Raw genomic sequence first — 21,004 nt, 5'->3', positions numbered from 1 at the left:
TTATACATAGGGGCGTTGAGTACAACAGCAAAGAGAGGTAATGAACCTATACAGGGCATTGGGAAGAATGCAATTTGGGTATTGTGTGTAGTTCTGGTTGCCCCCGTTATAAAGAGAATACTAGAACCAGACTGCAAGTAGGCAATTTGCTGCTGATTGCAGCATTCATTTCCATTTGTAATTCCTCAGATAATGCAGCAAGACCTGGATGACTTCTGAGCTTGACCTGATAAGTAGCCAGTAATATTCATGCTATGCTTGTCATGCAATGACCATCTCTGCATGACATTTGATATTCTCATCGCCAAATTTCCCATTATCAACATCCTGAGGGTCGTGTGAATGCTGTGGCTATTCAGGAAGGTCAGAAGCTGGATATTCTGTAGTAAATGGCTCACCCCTTGATTCCCCAAGCCTTCCCACCATCGAAAAGCCGCAAGTCAGGAGTGTAATGGAATACTGTCCCCTTGCCTGGATGGATGTAGGTGCAACAGCATTCAGGAAGTTGAACACCATCCAGGACAAAGTAGCCTATGGGAAGGCAATGGTATAATGGTATTGTCACTGGACTAGTAATCCAGAAGCCCAGGCGAATGCTCTGGGGACATGGGTTCCAATCCTAGCACGGCAGCTGGTGGAATTTCCAATTCAATTAATAAATCTGGAAATAAAAGCCATTGCCAGTAATGGTGACCATGAAATCGTTGTCAATTGTCATAAAAACCCATCTGGTTCACTGTTGTCCTTTACGAAATGTTTTTTACCGAATCACTACAAAGTCAAAAAGGAAGGAAACTGGATGGACCACCTTGCATTGACCTAGGCATCAATAACGACAACAGCACACCGATTCCTGTCGACCCTACAGAATTGTCTTTACTAACACCTGGGCACTGGTGTCAAAATTGGGAGAGCTGACCCACAGACTAGTTAAGCAACAGCCTGACATTGTCTTTGAGATTCAGTGTGTCCCAAACACCATCACTATCTCATGATATGCCCTGTCCTATTGGTATCGGTAGGACAGACCCAGAGGTGGCGACATCAGTGGTATACAGTTGGGAGGGATTTGCCCAAGGAGTCCTCAACATGGTCATTGGACCTCATGAAGTCTACTCTTAATCATCAGCAAAGTGATGGGAAGTGTTGTCGAGAGTGCTACCAAGCAGCATTTAGACAGCAGTAATCTGCTTACTGACACTCAGTTGGGGCTCCACCAGGGCTACTCAACTCCTGATCTCATTGCAACCTTGGTCCAAACGTGGATAAAAGGCCTGAACTCAGGAGGTGAAATATGAGTGACTGCCCTTGACATCAAGGCAACATTTGACTGAGTGTGGCATCAAGGAGCTACAAAAAAAACTGATGTCGATGGGAATAAAGAGGAGAAAACTCCAGTGTTTGGAGTCATACATAGCACAATGGAAGATTGTTGTGATTGTTAGAGGCAATCATTTCAGCCCCAGGACATCACTGCAGGAGTTCCTCAGGATGATGTCCTGGACCCAACCATCTTCAGCTGCTTTATCAATGACCTTCCCTCCTTCATAAGATTTAAAGTGGGGATGTTTGCCAATGATTGCACGACATTCAGCATCACCTGTGACTCCTCAGACACTGAAGCTGCCCGTATCCATATGCAGCAAGACCTGGACAATATTCCAGCTTGGGCTGATAAGTGGCAAGTAACATTTACGCCACAATTGCCAGGCAGTGACCATTTCCAACAAGAGAGAATCAAACCTTCTCCTCTTGACTTTCACTGGCATTATCATCACTGACTCCCTCACTATCAACATGCTGGGGGTTACCATTGACAAGAAACTGAACTGGACCATTCATTTAAATACTGTGGCTATAAGAGCAAGTCAGAGGCTGGCAATTCTGTGGAAAGTAACTCACCTCCTGACTCTCCAAAGTCTGCCCACTATCTTCAAGGCACAAATCAGGAATGTGATGGAATACTTGCCTGGATGAGTGCTGCTTCAACAACACTCGAGAACCTCGACACCATCTAGGACATAGCAGTCTATGTCCTCCATCCACCACCTTAAACTTTCACTCTCCACCACCAACGCAGACGTGTGTCCCATCTACAAGATGCACTGCAGCAACTCACTAAGGCTCCTTTGACTGCACCTTCCAAACCTGCGTTCTCTACCACCCAGAAGGTCAGGGGCAGCAGATACATGGGAACAGCACCACCTGCAAGTTCCCCCCCCAATCCACACACCTCCCGGATTTGGAACTACATCGTCATTCCTTCACTGCTGGACCAAAATCCTGGAACTCTCTCCCGAAAAGCACTGTGGGTGTACCTACGTCAGTTGACTGAATAGGTTCAAGAAGGCGGCTCACCACCATATAGAACAGTGGGGTGTTAGCATCTTTGCTTTGCCATTATGTAATCACGAGAATTACAAGTGAAATGCTGTCACTTTTGACATTTGAAATGTTTCTTTTTACGTCCAGTGTTACAGCAGAATTGTAGATTTTATACTTTGGAAACTTATATCCGGGAAGAGTATTTTAAGCTAGGGTGGTTTTGGGTCTGCCACTGGTGCTGAGTGTACCTTGAGGTGATGGATTAAGGGCATTGGACAAGCGGTTTCTTTGCAGCATAAGGTTTACTGGAATAAAGACAAATTGTTGGAAAAACTCAGCAGGTCTGACAGCATCTGTGGAGAAAGAAACAGTTAATATTTCAAGCCTGTATGACTCCTCTTCAGAGCTAAAGAGAAGTAGAAATATGACGGAGTTTGTACTGTTTAAGGAGGGTGGAGCAGGTGAAGCTAGATATAAGGTCAGCGATAGGTGAGGGCTAAGGAGAGATTAACAAAGATGTCATGGACACAAGACGAAAAGAGTGTTAATGCTAGTGGTAAAGGCTCAAGAAGGTCCTGATGGTGGCATGAATGTAAGAAAGCAGAATATGTGAATAGCAGAACAAGGGTCAGTGCTCTGTAAAAGAACAACATGGAACAAGTAACAGATGACCCTTTTGGGGATGGGGAGAGGATGGTGGTTGGGTAAGAAGGATAGAAAAAGGGGTTAAAAAGGAATAAAACAATGAATAAATGAATGAAAATAAGTAAATAAAAAATAAATTTTTAAAAAAGGATTAAAAAAGGGGTGAAGATAGAGGAGAGAGTTCATGGCTTGAAGTTGTTGAACTCAATGTTATGTTCGGAAGGCTGTAAAGTGCCTAATCGGAAGATGTGGTGCTGTTCCTCCAGTTTGCATTGAGCTTCACTGGCACATTTCAGCAGGCCAAGAATGGACACATGGGCATGAAAGCAGGATGGTGTGTTGAAATGGCAAGTGACAGGAAGGTCTGAGTCATGCTTGCAGACACATCGAAGGTGTTCCGCAAAGTGGTCACCCAGTCTGTGTTTGGTCTCCCCAATGTAGAAAGATTTACTGGCTTGTGTGTAACTAATTGGTGCAATTATGCTAAATAAGGTGAGGGACACATAGTATTTTGGTATAAATTAAATATTGCATTGTTAAAAATTTACCTAATTTCCCTTTTCAATATCTTAAAACTATATTTAGTGCACATTTGTAGGTAATTGTGACCCTGGAAATTCCTTCCATGATTTATCATGTTTCAACTGCTGACATTGACCAAATCAGGAATGCTTTTTTGCATTGTAAGAAAATTGCATGATTTTTTCTGACAAGTCTTGACACCTCGAGTGTGTTTTTTTTCTAACTTTTGCTTAGCTTTGAAGCATTCTACATAGGGCAGCAGTAAATCACTGTCTGTCCAGGTTATAATCAAGAAGTGCGTTAATTTCAGGTTGTTCTGTGAATTTTCCATGTTAAAAGCATTTCCTGTCGTTTCAACTGGAGTTGTTCCAGACTTGCATGCTTCGTAGTGTCATTTTTGCTGAGTGGGGCTGTTTTGCACCTGCTGTTCTTCAGAGAATGTTGAATTATTCTTTCAAAGAAAAATAGTTGGCTTTCAGAAAACTGGTAAACTACTCGGCATGTTGATGCCTCTAGCTCTCCCTGTTGCCAAACTTGTCATTCTTTACAGTTACTTTGTTTAGGAGGAATGGTCTGGGGAATTGCTAGCCAGTAGCATGGGTCAGCAAGAGTGAAATTGCCTTTTCTATCTGGTTCGAGCTGGGGTTATTCCCAATAATTCTGTACTGCACTTCACAGATATTATAATCCTATTGTATTTTGTGTACCATACCAGTAAATATTGGAAAATCGTACTTAAGCACATACAGAACAGCAACTTGCATTTATATAGCTCCTTTAAAGTTCTGAGACATCTCATAAGCTTCACAGGAGTGTTATCAAGCAAAATTTGACACTGAGCTGCACAAGATGGTATTGCAGGCGACCCAAAGCTTGGTCAGTGAGGTAGGATTTAAGGAATGCCTTAAAGGAGGAGAGGTGGAGAAATAGTGATTTTACTGGACACCTCAGCCTAGGCTGCTGAAGGAAGATAAGGTGGTCACTCATCGAGTGAATAAAATTGAATGTGCAAGAGTCCAGAATTGGAGGAATACTGAGATCTGAGAGGGGTTACAGGACTGGAGGAGATTGTAGAGATGGGATGGGGCTTCGCAATGAAAGGATTTCTAAATGAGTTTGGTGTGTTATGATTCTGTGTGATGCTTTTAATTGGTCATCTTTTTCATTGTTTTTATTATTAGACCAGCAGTGCTTTGTTCTATAGCTCAAAATGCCATTATCAGCCACAGTCCATTTTTGGAAGGTCATGGTCTAATTGTATTGGGTGTTTGTTTTTTACACTTCAATTGGACATGGTATGAAATAACCATGTGATTTACTAAAGCCCCAATCAAAATAACATTTAGGAGTTGGCTGCAGTTGTCAAGAGAATTGTGGGCACTCCATTATCCATACACCAGACCCTTGTGGCTCTTAACTTGAAAGCGGAAGTTTATGGTGTGTCTGTCCATTACGATGTTGTTTCTCTTGATTGAGAATTTGTAGGTCTCCAATTTATACAGATGGAAAAGCAAAGTAGAAAGGGCATTTTCAACTGCTCAGGCATACATGGTTATCTGATGAGCAAATATTCTCAGCTGTTTGCCTTCCAGTAATTGATGGCAGCAAAGATTTATTTACTGTGGGAAATTATTCTATGAATTGATTTTCTAGTGAAGTTTCTCTTCAACTGTAAAAGTATCTAGCGCTCTTCATTGTGTTAAATGTATTTGCAAATGTATAGCATGCACCCCAACTGCTACAATAAATGGGTCAGTCTATTGAAGTAATCCCACCATTGAAACCATTTTGTTCCAGGTTATGCAAATCGTGAATGCAGATGCCATGGTGGTGAAGTTAAATTCAGGTGAACAGAAGACAATCCATCTGTCCAGCATCCGGCCTCCACGGCTAGAAGGAGAGGTCAACCAGGTAAACTGGCTGCAAGGATTTAAGATGGAGGTGGTGGTGGGTTTTGAAACAAAAGAACAAAAAAAAACTGTAAAAATCTTCCACTAAAATCTGTGCTGAGGGTTTTTTTTGGGAAGTAAAATATTGCAAAAGTGAGACTATTGAATTTGAACTAAACTACTTGTTGTTGTGCTAAAAGGGCTGCATGCTTTGCAGGATAATGCAGCAACCATTAATGCTTGTTACACCTTTTATATATCCCCTCTGGCACAGTTAAATGTACAAATTGTGTAATGTTGAAATTATCCTGTTTCCCATATATAAGATAGTATGCAGAGTATACCTTGCTTTGTGAAATCATCTATGGGTTTGTTACAGCAAAACGCTGGCTGCCTATGCCACTAGGCTGTCACTAACAATACGAAACTACCAGTGTATCCATCGAGAGAAGAAATTTCCTGACTACTTTGTGTTTAAAAATAATTAAACACAAAGTAACTCTTGTCGGTTGTAGCAGCCAATTGACATTTGATTGTTGGATCATAAAGCTGATGGTACCTTATGTTGTAGCTTCTGTGCTCTTCATATCTGCTATTTTTATTTAAAACAGAAAATACTGGAAGGACCCAGGTCAAGTAGTATCAATGGCAAGGGATAGGGTTAACATCTCTGGTGGTCGATCTTCTGTTCTAATGCATTTTCTGTTTTAATTCCAGATTTCCAGCAACTGCGTTATTTTGGGGGATTGCACCCTACTGTTAAAGAAAATTGTGTTTTTAAAGTGCCTTTTTTGTCCAGTTATTCCTTTGTCCTTGTTGCACTGTGCATTAATCTCTAAATTACAGTTGAACCCTCCACTGGTTTGAAAGTGTGAAGAAATGATGAGGTAAATGGACGAAATAAAAACATTAAACTGCTAGAAATACACAGTGGACCAGTTAATATCTGTGAAGAGAAAGAACAAGTTAGTGTTGATGTTTTTGAGTGTGTTCGACCATCAGAACTAAAGGCTGTGAGATAAACCCGCCTTTTAGTTAGGTTGAGAGAAAGTGGGGAGGGGGATGAAAATTAACGGATGCAGTAAGCACTGTGAGGGGAATTGGTGTTAACTGACCTGCAGACTGCTGATTAGAAAACAGGAACACACTTTACACCATAGTTTGTCTTTTCTATTTGAAGACGCCAAATGTTTGTTTATTTCTAATTTTTAAATTCATTTTAACTTCTAGTATCTGCATTTTCCTTTTTCATTTATATTACATAAACAGAAGGGCCGTTGCCAATTGATTAATGTTCATTTCGCCTTTAATTAAATTTTATCACTTCTACTTCCTTGGGTCTCCCTGTAATATGCTTGGCAAGAGAAGCTGGCTGCTCTTGTGAGGTGCCTTTATTTCAGTCGAAACTGTTCAGCTACCCCTCCCCCCATTACTTCAGTGGGATGTCAATCATGTCTGGCTCGTGGTGGGAAGGGGATGTGATTCCTTTTGTTTACTTCATAATGGACTTACTGGAGTCATGGGCTCATACTGTTGTAGGTTGATAAGCTCAGCAGTTCACCATATTGAATTTATCCTGATAGTCAATGATGAGAATTTTTATGCATTTAAGTAGTGTAAACAAAGTGTTTAATGCTTTTCTGAAATCTGTCACCGGTGCTCTTGCTTACCCATGCATTGGGAGCTCCTCAGATATTCGAAATCCTGGCACATGATTACAGTGTGTTGGAGTCCAGTATCTTTATACCACCATCTTACAAAGCCAATGATGGTTGATGTTTTTAAGGTTTCATGCAGCTATTTCTGCACATTGATTCAAATTTGTAAGTGATTAAGGCCTGTGTTTAATCTAATCCTATCTGTTCACTGACTTAATTCCCATCATAACTTTGGGTAAACTCCAGTTTTTTAAAAAACTTGGTAAATATTATCATTTGCTGGTTCTTTCTCTTAAGCTGGGGTTCTCAGAACAATTTGCTCTATTATCCCACTTTTAAAGAAGTGAAAAACTTGAAGAACCAAATCTTCATTGAAATTACACGTGACTGCAGAAAATTCTTCCTATAACTGGTAACATGCTTGAAACTGCTGCATGGGACCATAATATGTATTTTTAAAATGTTAAGTACAGAGTTAGTTGCCTGAGTCCTTCCAACCTTGATTAAATTTGTTGAGTAAGCAGCGAAGCATAGACTTGATTTTGAAGTGGATTCAACAATTAGTGCAATTCGTGTTTAAAGCTTCAATTGCAAGAAGTTGATTGAGTGAGTGTAATGGTCTGTTTGAAATATAGTATTGCCAACTTGCTTTATCTTTATTCTTTTAAAGTATGCCAGCTGCTTGTTGCCAAAAATTCATGTATCGCAAATGAAGAAAAATCACAATATAAAAATACATTTAACAGCAGCCATCACGCTGTCAGCTTGTTAGTTAACATTTTAGGCGCTGCTGTTTCATATGTCAATCTGCTTTACTTGTTACTCCATGTGGTTTTATTGCGGTTGTGTCCTGGACTTCCCATTTGATTCCCAATGGCATTTTTCTGTCTCAAATTTAGAAACCAAGCAGTGACTATTAATACGTTTGCTACCATCCATTCTTTCCCAAAAACTTTGAAGAATTATTATAATTAATGTCTGGCTTGTTCTGTTTAATTTTGGGTGTTGTATTAAAACTCTGAGTAATGATATTGAGGCACTAGGCTGAAGAAGTTGCTGAGCCCCGTGATGCAAGAGCTGAATTAACACTAGTAGTGATGGCCATTAATCTTAACTGCTTTTCTACATTGACTAGACATGTTAATTCAGCTTCCTCATACTGTTGGTTTCAGTAAGTTTTCCAAGCCAGTGGTTCTGATAGTATAATTGTCACTTGCTGGTTTAAAGGGAAAAATTGTTCCAACAAACGGAACAAAACAGAAGAATTTTGAAGTCAAAGTTTCATTGTAATAAATTTGCATGCAAGCCTGAACAGGAAAGGTGAGGAGGGCACTGAAGAAACTTGTACTATTGCAGGTTCTGTAGCATGTGCCGTACTCTGATCCATGCAGAAACCATCTGGTAATCATTCATAGTTTGAGAATTCTTTGTTGTGCAGGCTGCTGCAGGAGCTGAGCCTTCCTAAAATAGTCTCAAGTAACTTGGGACATTTTGTAGTGTACTTCACACTTCTTGCAGTGATGAGTTTTACTTTGCTCAGTACTGCCCTGAAATAATTACTTCTAGATTCTTCTGCTGTTGAGTTTATGCTAATCCAGAGGCTAAAGAGACCTGGGCTGGGTGTACTCTGTTGAGCTGGCCTTTGGATTAGTTGGTATGAGAAGTCATATTAACTATAAGTACACTTTGTTCCAGGACTAACATGGGGAAATAAGATGTCAATTACATCTAATTAGAAACTAAATTTGGGTCCTTCATGAATTTTCATTCAAGTTTCCATCAGCACCCTTTTTAAAGAAACGGTTGTAAAAGATTAACCTTTTTGTTATTCTTTGCAAGTGTTGATAAACATCAGCTGGGCCAATGGCATTAAAAAGAGCATTGTTAGGAGATTGGATATGAATCATTGCTAGTTTCTCTGATCATAGCAGTCAAGGCTCCATATATTCTTCAAATATGGTCTACTCTTAATTTGGATCAGTTTTGTTTTGTGCTAACTTGTCTAGTGATTCAAAAGGAGGGATTTGGAAAAAACTTGTACCAATGTTGGAGGAACACCTTGGCTGAAATAGTTTAAAAAAAAGAACTGGATAACTCCTGACAGTTAACTTTGTAGGGAATTAATTTTAAAATGGATGCTAATAAATTTTAGAAATTTTTATCCAATGTCAGAGATTTAAGGCACTTTTACTTCATTAAAAAATTAACTGCAATATGCAATTCTCAATATTGAACTACTTTAGATTTGACAAACTCAAACTGAGGTGCAATGAGAATGGAACTATTATGTAGCTTTAGAGCAGTGATGCTTTTTAATTTTTTGTTGGAATGTGAGCAATGCTTAAAAAAAAACAAGTTTTTTCCTCCATCGTTAGTTGCCCTGGAAAGGTGATGCTGGGCTGTCGCTGCACTCATTACGGTACAACCACATTGAAGTAGAGGTGAGAAGATGTAATTAAGGTGCTCAAAATTGAGGGGTTTTCATAGAGTAAATAGTGACAAACTCCCCACTGGCACGAGGGTTGGTAACCAGAGGTTGCAGATTTAAGGTAATTAGCAAAAATGCCAGAGGAAATTAACGTTTCTTTTTACTCAGTGAGTTATGATCTGGAATAAATTGCTTGCTGGTAGAATCAGATGCAATGGGATCTGCCAAAAAGGAATTGGATGAATATTTGAAGGGGAAAAGGCTGCAGGGTGATAGGGAAAGAGCAGGGGAGTGGGACACATTAGATAGCATTTTTTAAGAGTTGCCACAGGCATGATGAGCTGAATAACCTCATTTTGTGCTGCATGATTCTGTAATGGTGTTAGGTTGGGTATTCCAGAGTTTTGAATGAACAATATGTGCATCTTTTTGATCTGTTACCTTTGGTTGATGTGGCAAAGGGATTCTGTCAGAAATTTTCCCCTTTTCGAGCATTGCACTGAGTAATACTTAACATGTGGACCCGCAGCAGGCAGCCATTATTGAACTTCTTTATTTACACACCCCAACAGAGAGGACAACATATCAAATTTCTTAGATCTTGCAATGTACCATGCTGTCTTCCCTCTTAAAATATATGCACTGAAATGTAAAATGGTACATGTAGATAATTTCGCAGAATACAATATAACTAGACCAATATCAACAATGCTTGAAATTTAACAGGTTGGGTTGCATATTTGTTACTGTAATCACAACCAGTCTCTCGGACAACATTGGTCAAATGACCGATACTACCAGAGTAACTTGCATGTAAAAAAAATGTTTTTCCTTACCACCTGCATATGTTTAACAAAAATATCATTATTTCTTCATCTTACCTACATATTTTCAATTAACTTATTTGGCTTCTTTCTCTTTCTGTTTGGGAATCTCCTCCCATTTCCATTAGCTTGACTCTGCTCTCTTAACATCTCTGACCGTGTCAGATGTGAACTGTGACTTTGACTACCAGCTCCACCTTATGGTTTGGACTGTGACATTGATTTGGCTTAATCAAAGACCCTGACTCACTTTGCTCTACCAGTGGTTTCTGTAATACTGGCAAACTCTTCAGTTTCTTTTTGACTTTCACTTTATTTCTGACTTCCACTTTGGGCAGTAGGAGGAATTTGGATTATAGGAAGTTTCCCCTATTTCCTGTTTCAAGCAAGTGATCCACATGGTACTAACAGAGTCTCTCTTGTCTTTGTCAGATATGTGCCTAATCTCTTTACAGCAACTTCAATCTCATATTTCTTATCACCCTAGTAATTATTCACCATCATTATTCTGATCAGCACTGAACTCTCAAGTTCCATGCCTTGTGTACCATGACTCATCTTCACATCATCTTGCTTTTCCTTTTCTTTGCTATTGACGTCAGGCTTAAGCAAGCTAAAACTTGTGCTAGAAGCATGTTTAAACACTAACTGGTAAGGTGAGCAATCTTGTTTTAGACTGTGGAGTTACTCTGCAAGAGAACAATATCATCTTGCCTATGTTGAAGAGAAACATGGAAATTACTGCTCGTTTGTCACCTAGCAAATACTTCTGCAAAGACTTCTTCACAATCTGTAAACTTCTTTCTGCAGCACTATTTGATACTGGGTGATATGGTGATAATAGTGTGTGTTGGCTTAAATTTGTACTCAGAAGTATTTCAAACTCTTTTGACACAAACTGCAGACCATTATCTGACACCAACTCTGGCAACCCATAAACTGCAAACCAACTTCTCAAAACCTCAGTAGTTTTGGCACTTGCAGTATTGGGCACAGACTTGACCTTTATCCATTTGCCATAGCTATTGACCAGAACCAGGTACTTTTTCCCTTGCACATCAAAACAAATCAACACATATTCCGTCCCATGGTTTTCTTGTGTTTGACTATGTTCTTTTTAATTTAGCCAGCTCTTTACTTACTGCTTCTAACTGTGCATAAGGCACTGACCAAGCCTTGCAAAATGTTAGCTACACATTGTCCTTCATCTTGACTTCAGCCTTTTGATGCCTGATTTTATCATTTTCTCCTTGCTCAAAGCCCACTTAGTGATTTCTTAGCACTTCCTCAATGCCAGGTGTGCTCTTACTGATCCCTATTGTAAATAATTCAGCCCAGTTTAGCCTCATCTTAAGCCAATTAGGGAGACTTTGTTCCCCCCTATTACTACGAATGGCAATTAACAGGATATGTCATATTCCACATTGACACTAACTTGACCTAACACTGGAAAACTGTTATTGGAATAACTTGGAAAAACTCAGCAGGTCTGGTAGCATCGGTGGAGGAGAAAAGAGTTTATGTTTCGAGTCCTCATAACCCTTCAGAAATGGGTGAATCCAAGGAGAGGGGTGAAATATAAGCTGGTTTAAGTTGGTGGTGGTGGTGGTGGTGGTGGTGGTGGGGGGAGGAGGGGGGTGGTGGTGAGAGGAGAGAGAGATAAGTGGAGGGGAGTGGTGTGGTTGTAGGGACAAGCAAGCAGTGATAGGAGCAGATAAGCAAAGGATGTCACAGACAAAAGAACAAAAGAACACAGAGGTGTTGAAGTTGGTGATATTATCTAAATAAATGTGCTAATTAAGAATGAATGGTAGGGCACTCAGGGTACAGCTTAGTGGGGGTGGGGGGGCATAAAAGATTTAAAAATAATGGAAATAGGTGGGAAAAGAAAAATCTATATAAATTATTGGAAAAAACAAAAGGAAGGGGGAAGAAACAGAAAGGAGGTGGGGATGGAGGAGGGAGTTCAAGATCTAAAGTTGTTGAATCCAATATTCAGTCCGGAAGGCTGTAAAGTGCCTAGTCGGAAGATGAGGTGCTGTTCCTCCAGTTTGCGCTGGGCTTCACTGTAACAATGCAGCAAGCCAAGGACAGACATGTGGGCAAGAGAGCAGGGTGGAGTGTTAAAATGGCAAGCGACAGGGAGGTTTGGGTCATTCTTGCAGACAGACCGCAGGTGTTCTGCAACGCGGTCACCCATTTTACGTTTGGGTCTCTCCAATGTAGAGGAGACCACATTGGGAGCAACGAATGCAGTAGACTAAGTTGGGGGAAATGCAAGTGAAATGCTGCTTCACTTGAAAGGAGTGTTTGGGCCCTTGGACAGTGAGGGGAGAGGAAGTGAAGGGGCAGGTGTTGCATCTTTTGCATGGGCATGGGGAGGTGCCATAGGTGGGGGTTGAGGAGTAGGGGGTGATGGAGGAGTGGACCGGGGTGTCCCAGAGGGAACGATCCTATTAATTTTGCTTCCAATCTCCACCCCTCCATCATTTTCATGTGGTCCATCTCTGACACTTCCCCTCCCTTCCTTGACCTTTCTGTCTCAATCTCTGGTGATAGACTGTCCACCAATATCCATTACAAGCCTACCGACTCCCACAGCTACCTCGACTACAGCTCCTCACACCCCGCTTCCTGTAAGGACTCCATCCCATTCTCTCAGTTCCTTCACCTCCGTCGCATCTGTTCTGATGATGCTACCTTCAAAAACAGTTCCTCTGACATGTCCTCCTCTTTCCTTAACCGAGGTTTTCCACCCACGGTCGTTGACAGGGCCCTCAACTGTGTCCAGCCCATCTCCCGTGCATCCGCCCTCAGGCCTTCTCCTCCCTCCCAGAAACATGATAGGGTCCCCCTTGTCCTCACTTATCACCCCACCAGCCTCCGCATTCAAAGGATCATCCTCCGCCATTTCCGCCAATTCTCGCATGATGCCAGCACCAAACACATCTTCCCTTCACCCCCCGGAGGCATTCCGTAGGGATCGTTCCCTCTGGGACACCCTGGTCCACTCCTCCATCACCCCCTACTCCTCAACCCCCACCTATGGCACCTCCCCATGCCCACGCAAAAGATGTAACACCTGCCCCTTCACTTCCCCTCTTCTCACCGTCCAAGGGCCCAAACACTCCTTTCAAGTGAAGCAGCATTTCACTTGCATTTCCCCCAACTTAGTCTACTGCATTCGTTGCTCCCAATGCAGTCTCCTCTACATTGGCGAGACTAAACGTAAACTGGGTGACCGCTTTGCAGAACACCTGTGGTCTGAAGGCAAGAATGACCCAAACCTCCCTGTCGCTTGCCATTTTAACACTCCACCCTGCTCTCTTGCCCACATGTCTGTCCTTGGCTTGCTGCATTGTTCCGGTGAAGCCCAATGCGAACTGGAGGAACAGCACCTCATCTTCTGACTAGGCACTTTACAGCCTTCCGGACTGAATATTGAATTCAACAACTAGGTCTTGAACTCCCTCCTCCATCCCCACCCCCTTTCTGTTTCTTCCCTCTTCCTTTTGTTTTTTCCAATAATTTATATAGATTTTTCTTTTCCCACCTATTTCCATTATTTTTAAATCTTTTTTGCCCCCCCACCCCCACTAGAGGTGTACCTTGACTGCCCTACCATCCATTCTTAATTAGCACATCTTTTTAGATAATATCACCAACTTCAACACCTCTGTGTTCTTTTGTTCTTTTGTCTGTGACATCTTTTGATTATCTGCTCCTATCACTACTTGCTCATCCCTACAACCACACCACCCCCCTCCACCTTAAACCAGCTTATGTTTCACCCCTCTCCTTGGATTCACCCAGTTCTGCTGAAGGGTCATGAGGACTCGAAACGTCAACTCTTTTCTTCTCCGCCGATGCTGCCAGACCTGCTGAGTTTTTCCAGGTAATTCTGTTTTTGTTTTGGATTTCCAGCATCCGCAGTTTTTTGTTTTTATCTATTGGAATAACTTGTCAGTTTCACGACAGTTTTGTGTAAAGGAGTATGAGTTAGGGACTGCTTTACCCCTCCTTTTGCTATAAGTCACTGTTGCAACTGTATCAGCGATTTAAGTAATTCATGAATCTCCAACTTTAATTTCTGCTGTGGGTATTGGCATTTTATCTTCAGCGCTATTATTCTGATTTTCCATGTATTATCTTTCTTGCTCTGTGACAGTTTAACTCTTGACCTTTCTGCTAAATAACATCAACTCCTGTTTCTACATTCATCACATGTGCATCGAGGATCTCCAGACTCCTGAACTAGCTTTAGATCTACCACAACCTCAAGCTGGTGCATTGCTGTGACCTGGAGCTTTACTAAGACCCTGGAGCACTACTGTTTCCTCTACTCCTGCACTCTATCTGAATATGACTGACTTTCCCACATGCAGAGCACTTTGGAAACTGCGTTTAAATGGTTGGTGGCCACCATGGCACTGGTAGCATCTAAAGTCCTGACTGACTCTGAACTTGGCTGCCATGGCTTGGATCTCGCTGAAATCTAGTGGATCTCTCCTGCTAGCTTAGGCAAAGAACTCTCTGGCAATTTGCAGCTATCTCTTGCTGCCCTTTTCCATGGCTGTGGCCTCGTCAGAGATCTCCTTCCATGTCAGCTTGTTGCTTTTGCTCAAAAGCTTGGTCTGGATTTTATTGTTTCTTAGGCCTCCTGCGAACAAGTCTCAGTTAGATCCAGGCCACGGCAGCCAACTTCAAACTCATTCAGAAATTTAAATGTTACCATTGCCATGGTGGCCGCCAGCCATCAAAGTCTTTTTTCCTGTTAAGTGCTATGCCTGTGGGAAACAAGTCTCCAAGTTGATTTCTAAATTCATACATACTCACAATGACAAGAGAGTTTCTTTAATTTGAGACTGTGATCTGTAACACTTGGCAACTGTTTCCTTTGATGGAACATAACTTTTAGTGCAATTTCATTCTTAGTCATGACATAATAAGACTCCAGAATTTCATTACTTTCAGCATATTCCATCGAACTTGGGCCTCTGGGAAAATATTGGTTTAAAAATGACATCAAAAGCACCTGGCACCATCATGGGAGAGGAAAACATTTACTTTATCCTCATCTATTTTATTCACTTTCAGTCAAATGTGTAACCTCCACTTGTAATTATATCAGTCCTCCTCATTTAGGATTGAATAGTCCCATTGTCCCTAAATATGTCTTCAGTGCCATTTTTTCAATTACATACTGTGCTGACTCACTGTGTACCTAAATATGATGTGCCCATGGATCAATATTTCAAATTTCCTCAAAATCAACTTTAGGTGTTTAAAAAAAGGTCACAATGATCTTCAGCCCTTAATTTCTCAAATGAAATGTAAAAGAAAATTCCACCCTGGCCTTGTCGCCATCTTTCTGTTGCATATTGTATTGAATAAAATTGACGTGGGCTCACAGCAGACAGTCATTGAACAATTTTATTTACACTGCTCTAACAGAGAGGGCAATATAACTAAATTCTTAGATCTCACAATGTATTACACCCTCACTTAACCTTTTCTCACCGAAAGCACTGAAGCACATTTTTAGTTGTGTATAGATAATTGTTTTAGAAATGTTGCACGTTCCTGCTAGTTGGGCTAATTACCTTTGCTTCCATTTATGAAGTAGTACCTCTAGAGAAACATCTTGAGGACTGACCGAGCAGTCTCAAGTAGTCATCCAATTCTCTTTTGACCAATCCCATTGAATCTGCTTCCACCAGCAGGCAGTTCACTCCAGATCATAACTTGTTGCGTTTTAAAAAAAAAAATCTCAATTTCCCTCTGGTTTTTTTTGCTAATTATCTTAAATCTGTATCTTTTGGGTACTAACCCTCCTGCCAGTGGAAACAGCTCGTCTCTATTTACTCTTATCAAAATCCCTCATAATTTTGATTTGCAATTAAGCCTTTTCATTGAAGGAAAGAGAAAGGAAAGTATTTAGAAAATAGACTGCTTTATCTGTTTTTGAATAAGAGATTTTGGAGGTTAGTCTTTTTTAAAAACAAAAGACAAAATAGCTTCCAAAAGGCACTCTTGCCCATTCATTCAAATGTCATATACAGATGAATAGTCTGCAGCTTAATATAGGGAAACAGAAGCAGAGAGCGGCAGCACTGGCTCATATTTCCTTTCAACCTTTTAATGTCACACAGGGTCTCTGACAGTAGGTCTTGTCCTGAGCTGTACATCCTTTTTGAAAAGATGTAGCAAAAGGGAGACTATCTATTTAAAGGTCTTTTTCAGTCACTGAAAATATTAGGTTTACACCAGGTTCAGTGGAGTTTGGAAGGTAGTTTTGTATGTAGAACTTGAACTGCATTCAAATGAGGAATCTTGTAATTTATGAAGGTAATGTAACCTTTTTGTACTTTAATATTGAAGCCTGCAGATGGCCTCTTCAGTGTTTTCTTTGGTGGTTACTGTGGTGCCAGTTTATGGTAACAAATGGGGGGGGGGGGAGAAAAGAAGAGGCGGCAATTAAAATGTGCATGTAGAATATGGCCTTCAGCGTCGGTTCAAGCTCATTGTGTTTAGACAGTTCGTAGAATTCCGATTCTTAAAAGCCCTTTGAATTCATTGAAGTGTCTCCCCGCTTAACATGTTCCAAATGGATGAGTGTTTAATGGACTTCAAATAATATCAATGTTTGATGGAACAAATCTGCCTCTTACTAATCCATAATTTATAGGCCTATGCTTTTGCATTCCGTGATTTGCTTCAGGTTTATCAGAGGAGCTGTGGCTACCTTTTAACCCTTGAGTATGCAAAGTCCTACAACATGATTGAGAGTTGATAGCATAGTCATAATGTCTCATTGCACAAGCAAAATCTGGTGATGCAAAGCTATCACATAAGTATGAACTCTCAACCTTCCTCAGGGAAGTGAAGTTTAAAATATAGCTATAATGTACTTGAAGAAAAATAGTGAAACCACTGAAGAAACGAGAAATTGAGTGTCCTAAAGAGCTGACCTACAAATTAATAGGTCTGCCATCAAAACTATATCCTTAATTGCTTTGGGGCAACAAGTACATCTTCATTGCAGCGTAACACTTTGACCAAAAATTCACATCTGGGTTGTTGGGAAGGCTGCACTGTTTGAGTTCAGAATGTGTTCTTGACAAGAACACATTTCCAGGAAGGGAGTCGCTGGGTTGATAGGCAGCTCAACTGGAGAATCCCCGCAGAGCTAGGGAAGGGTTAGGATCAAGCCTTCTGCTTCCTATATATGGAACTCAAATTGAGTGAGAAAAATCTCTCTACTTAAGCTTCGTGCTGATCATTTTGAGAAATAGAGTCTCAGTCATAGAGGTCTACAGCACAGAAAAAGATCCTTCGGCCCATTAGCACCTTGCAACTGGAATGTTGTCATTTATTGCAAAGGGAGTGGAATATAAAAGTAGGGAAGTTTTGCATCAGTTGTACAGGGCCTTGGTGAGACCACATAGAGTCATAGAGGTCTACAGCACAGAAAAAGGCCCTTTGGCACATCGAGTCTGCGCTGGTCAAACATGTACCTAACTATTCTAATCCCATTTTCCAGCACTGGGCCCATAGCCTTGTATGCTATGGCATCGCAAGTGCACATCCAAATACTACTGAAGTGTTATGAAGGTTTCTGCCTCTACCACCCTTTCAGGCTGTGTGTTCCAGATTCCCACCACCCTCTGGGTGAAAAAATTCTTCCTCACATCTCCTCTAAACCTCCTGCCCCTTATCTTAAGTATATGCCCCCTGGTTATTGATCCCTCCACCAAGGGGAAAAGTTCCTTCCTGTCTACCCTATCTATGCACCTTGTAATTTTATACACCTCAATCTTGTCCCCTCTCAATCTCCTCCGCTCCAGGGAAAATAACCCCAGTTTATCCAATCTCTCCTTATAACTAAAACTTTCCAGCCCAGGCAACATCCTGGTAAATCTCCTCTGCACTCTAGTGCATTCACATCCTTCCTATAATGCAGATTCCAGAACTGCAGTTTTAGCTGTGGCCTAATCAGTGTTTTATGCAGTTCCAGCATAGCTTCCTTGCTCTTATATTCTATGCCTTGACTAATAAAGGCAAGTATCCCATATGCCTCCTTAACCACCTTGGCCAGAAGAGTTCTATTTAGCCAGGTAACAGCGGTCCTGACATATTCATGCTCAGCAACTCGGTGAATCTTTTTATGGCAGTTTTAGATTGCTCCACTGTGATCTAGCTAAGCCCCCACCATCTTTAACTTTAAGCATAACTGCACTGGATTGGGCAAGCACCATGACAATTGATCACCTCCAGAAGAAACCTGCTGGCAGAAAGAAACTGACCTGACTGATGATAAAACTCTGCGTACCTCTTGTCATCTCCTTCCAATTGAGACTGACTCAGGAATCCATCAACAGATTCTGGATAACGGAGAGCTATCAGTTATGTTCTCTGCAGCCAAGTAAACTATTTTATTTGCTTTGATGAATCTTCTGAATAGTTTAAATTGCTCCTTGGGCTGTTTTAAGTTGAGAAATCGGGCTTGAAGTAGGGGCATAAAAGAAAGAAGTAGAGCTTGTGTTTTATAATGTCAAGATGTCCGGAAGTGCTTCACACTCAGTGAAGTACTTTTATGAAGTGCAGTTACTGTTGTAATGTAAGAAAGAAGTCAGCAAATTTGTGCACAGCAAGGCCCCAAGAGTAACAATGAGATATATGCCCAAATAAACATGTTTTAGTGGTGTTGGTTGAAAGATAAATATTTGTCTGTATGAAGGGAGAACTGCTCCACTTCCTTTGAAATAATTCATGGGACTTTTTACTTTCACCTGGGGGGGCAGGTGGGATCTCTGTTTGACATCTCATCCGAAAGACTGCATCTTTGACAGTGCAGCATTTCCTGAATACTGCATGAGAATATCAGCCAAGAATGTATGATCAAGTCTCTGGAGTGGGGTTTGAACTTGACCTTCTTACTTAGAGGTAAGTGTTCTACCACTGAACCACTGCTGACCCATGGTTTTACAGATGTGTGTACATAAGCAATAGTTAACAAAGTAGTTTGGCTTAGGTTGAATTCAAACTAGATGAATTGTCACACAGCTAATGCAGGAAAGAATTACTGTAGAGTCTCGCATTTGTTTTGTGGTACTACTAGTGAAGGGTGTTGTTAATGTAAATAACATTTTTGTTGCCTCCAGCACCCTAGGAAGTCACTGAGTGTCAGAAAAGCTGACACAGCAATACAGTTGCTGCCATTTGTTGTAGCTGCAGATTGAGTATTGAGCCTGTCTGAACAAGGCATGGTTTAAGTTCTTTGTGCACCAGCTAAGATAAAATGATGGTTTGTAAGCCTTTGGAGTCTATCTGATGCATCTTGCTTGGGGGTGGATGTTGACATCTCAAAGGAAACTCCGTTCCATTTGAAACAATTGTATGGACCTGAATTCAAAAATTAAGTTTGGTCTTTTAAACCTGTTAAATTTTGTTTTATTGATGTGTTGGTAGTGTAGCTTGATGTACAATTCTATTCTTTGTTTACCTTTGATTCTGAATTTTGGTTGCTTATTCATAACTAAAGTGTGAACATGCATCCTGAGAGATGATTGCCATTGTCACAAGTAACACACTGACTTGAGACAGTTTTCTTTATTCATTCATGAGATGTGGGCTTTGCTGGCTGGGCCAGCATTTATTGCCCATCCCTAGTTGCCTTTGAGAAGGCGGTGAGCTGCTGCCTTGAACCGCTGCAATCCTTGTGTTATATGTATATCCACAGTGCTGTTAGGGAGAGGGCTCCAGGATTTTGACCCAGCAACCATGAAGGAATGGTTATATATATCCAAGTTGAGATGGTATGTGGTTTGGAGGGGAACTTCCAGGTGGTGGTGTTCCCATCTATCAGCTGCCCTTGTCCTTCTAGATGGTAGTGTTCGTGGGTTTGGAAGGTGCTGTCCAAGGACCCTTGATGAGTTTCTGCAGTGCATCTTGTAGATGGTACACACTTCTGCAACTGTGCCTCGGTGGTGAAGGGAGTGACTGTTTGTGGATGTGGTGCCAATCAAGCGGGCTGCTTTGTCCTGAATGGTGTTGACGGAGCTCACCCATCCAGGCAAGTGGGGAGTATTCCACTACACTCCTGACTTGTGCCTTGTTGATGGTAGACAGGTTTTGGGAAGTCAGGAAGTGAGTTATTTGTCGCCGGATTCCTAGCCTCTGACCTGCTCTTGAATAGTATTTATATGGCTAGACCAGTTTCTGTTTCTGGATTGGTAACCCCCAGGAGGTTGATAGTGAGGGATTCAGTGATGGTAATGCCATTAAACGTCAAGAGGTGATGGTTGGATTCACTTGTTGCCTGGCACTTGTGTAGCGTGAATGTTACTTGTCAGCCCAAGCCTGGATCTTGGTCTTGCTGCATTTGGACATGTACTGCTTCTCCGAGAACTTAACGGGTTTTAGCATGCTACATCTCAGTTGAAGTAAAGGATGGATTTATGAGAAATAATGGAGGTTGAACAGTGAATTAAAAGACAGTGATCCATTTGAAGGATATGTCTTTGTGTAGCAGATGAAGGTAATCTGAACCTAATCTAGGCCCCTATATTCACATTTAATGCATCTTTAGAGATTACACTTCTAACACTTTACACCACCCCCCCCTCCCCAAACAAAGAACAACCCCTCTAAATTTGTGGCTTGTTTGGATACCTAGTAATGGGATTTGAATTTGAAAGCAGTGAAGCTTGA

General features: G+C 41.2%; 1 protein-coding gene across 1 annotated transcript in view; it reads left to right on the top strand.

The window, feature by feature from the left end:
* The window catches only part of snd1 (staphylococcal nuclease and tudor domain containing 1), a 946,160-nt gene that overhangs the window by 81,505 nt on the left and 843,651 nt on the right, over positions 1–21,004 (top strand). The window contains exon 10 of the mRNA XM_041202041.1: positions 5,290–5,403. Coding sequence (XP_041057975.1) covers positions 5,290–5,403 — 114 coding nt within the window. The remainder of the gene's footprint in view (positions 1–5,289; positions 5,404–21,004) is intronic.

The sequence above is a fragment of the Carcharodon carcharias genome, chromosome 13 (assembly GCF_017639515.1).
Source record: "Carcharodon carcharias isolate sCarCar2 chromosome 13, sCarCar2.pri, whole genome shotgun sequence".
NCBI classification, from domain to species: Eukaryota; Metazoa; Chordata; class Chondrichthyes; order Lamniformes; family Lamnidae; genus Carcharodon; species Carcharodon carcharias.
Note: the sequence above shows the minus strand (reverse complement) of the source record. Positions and strands in the feature narration are given on the sequence as shown.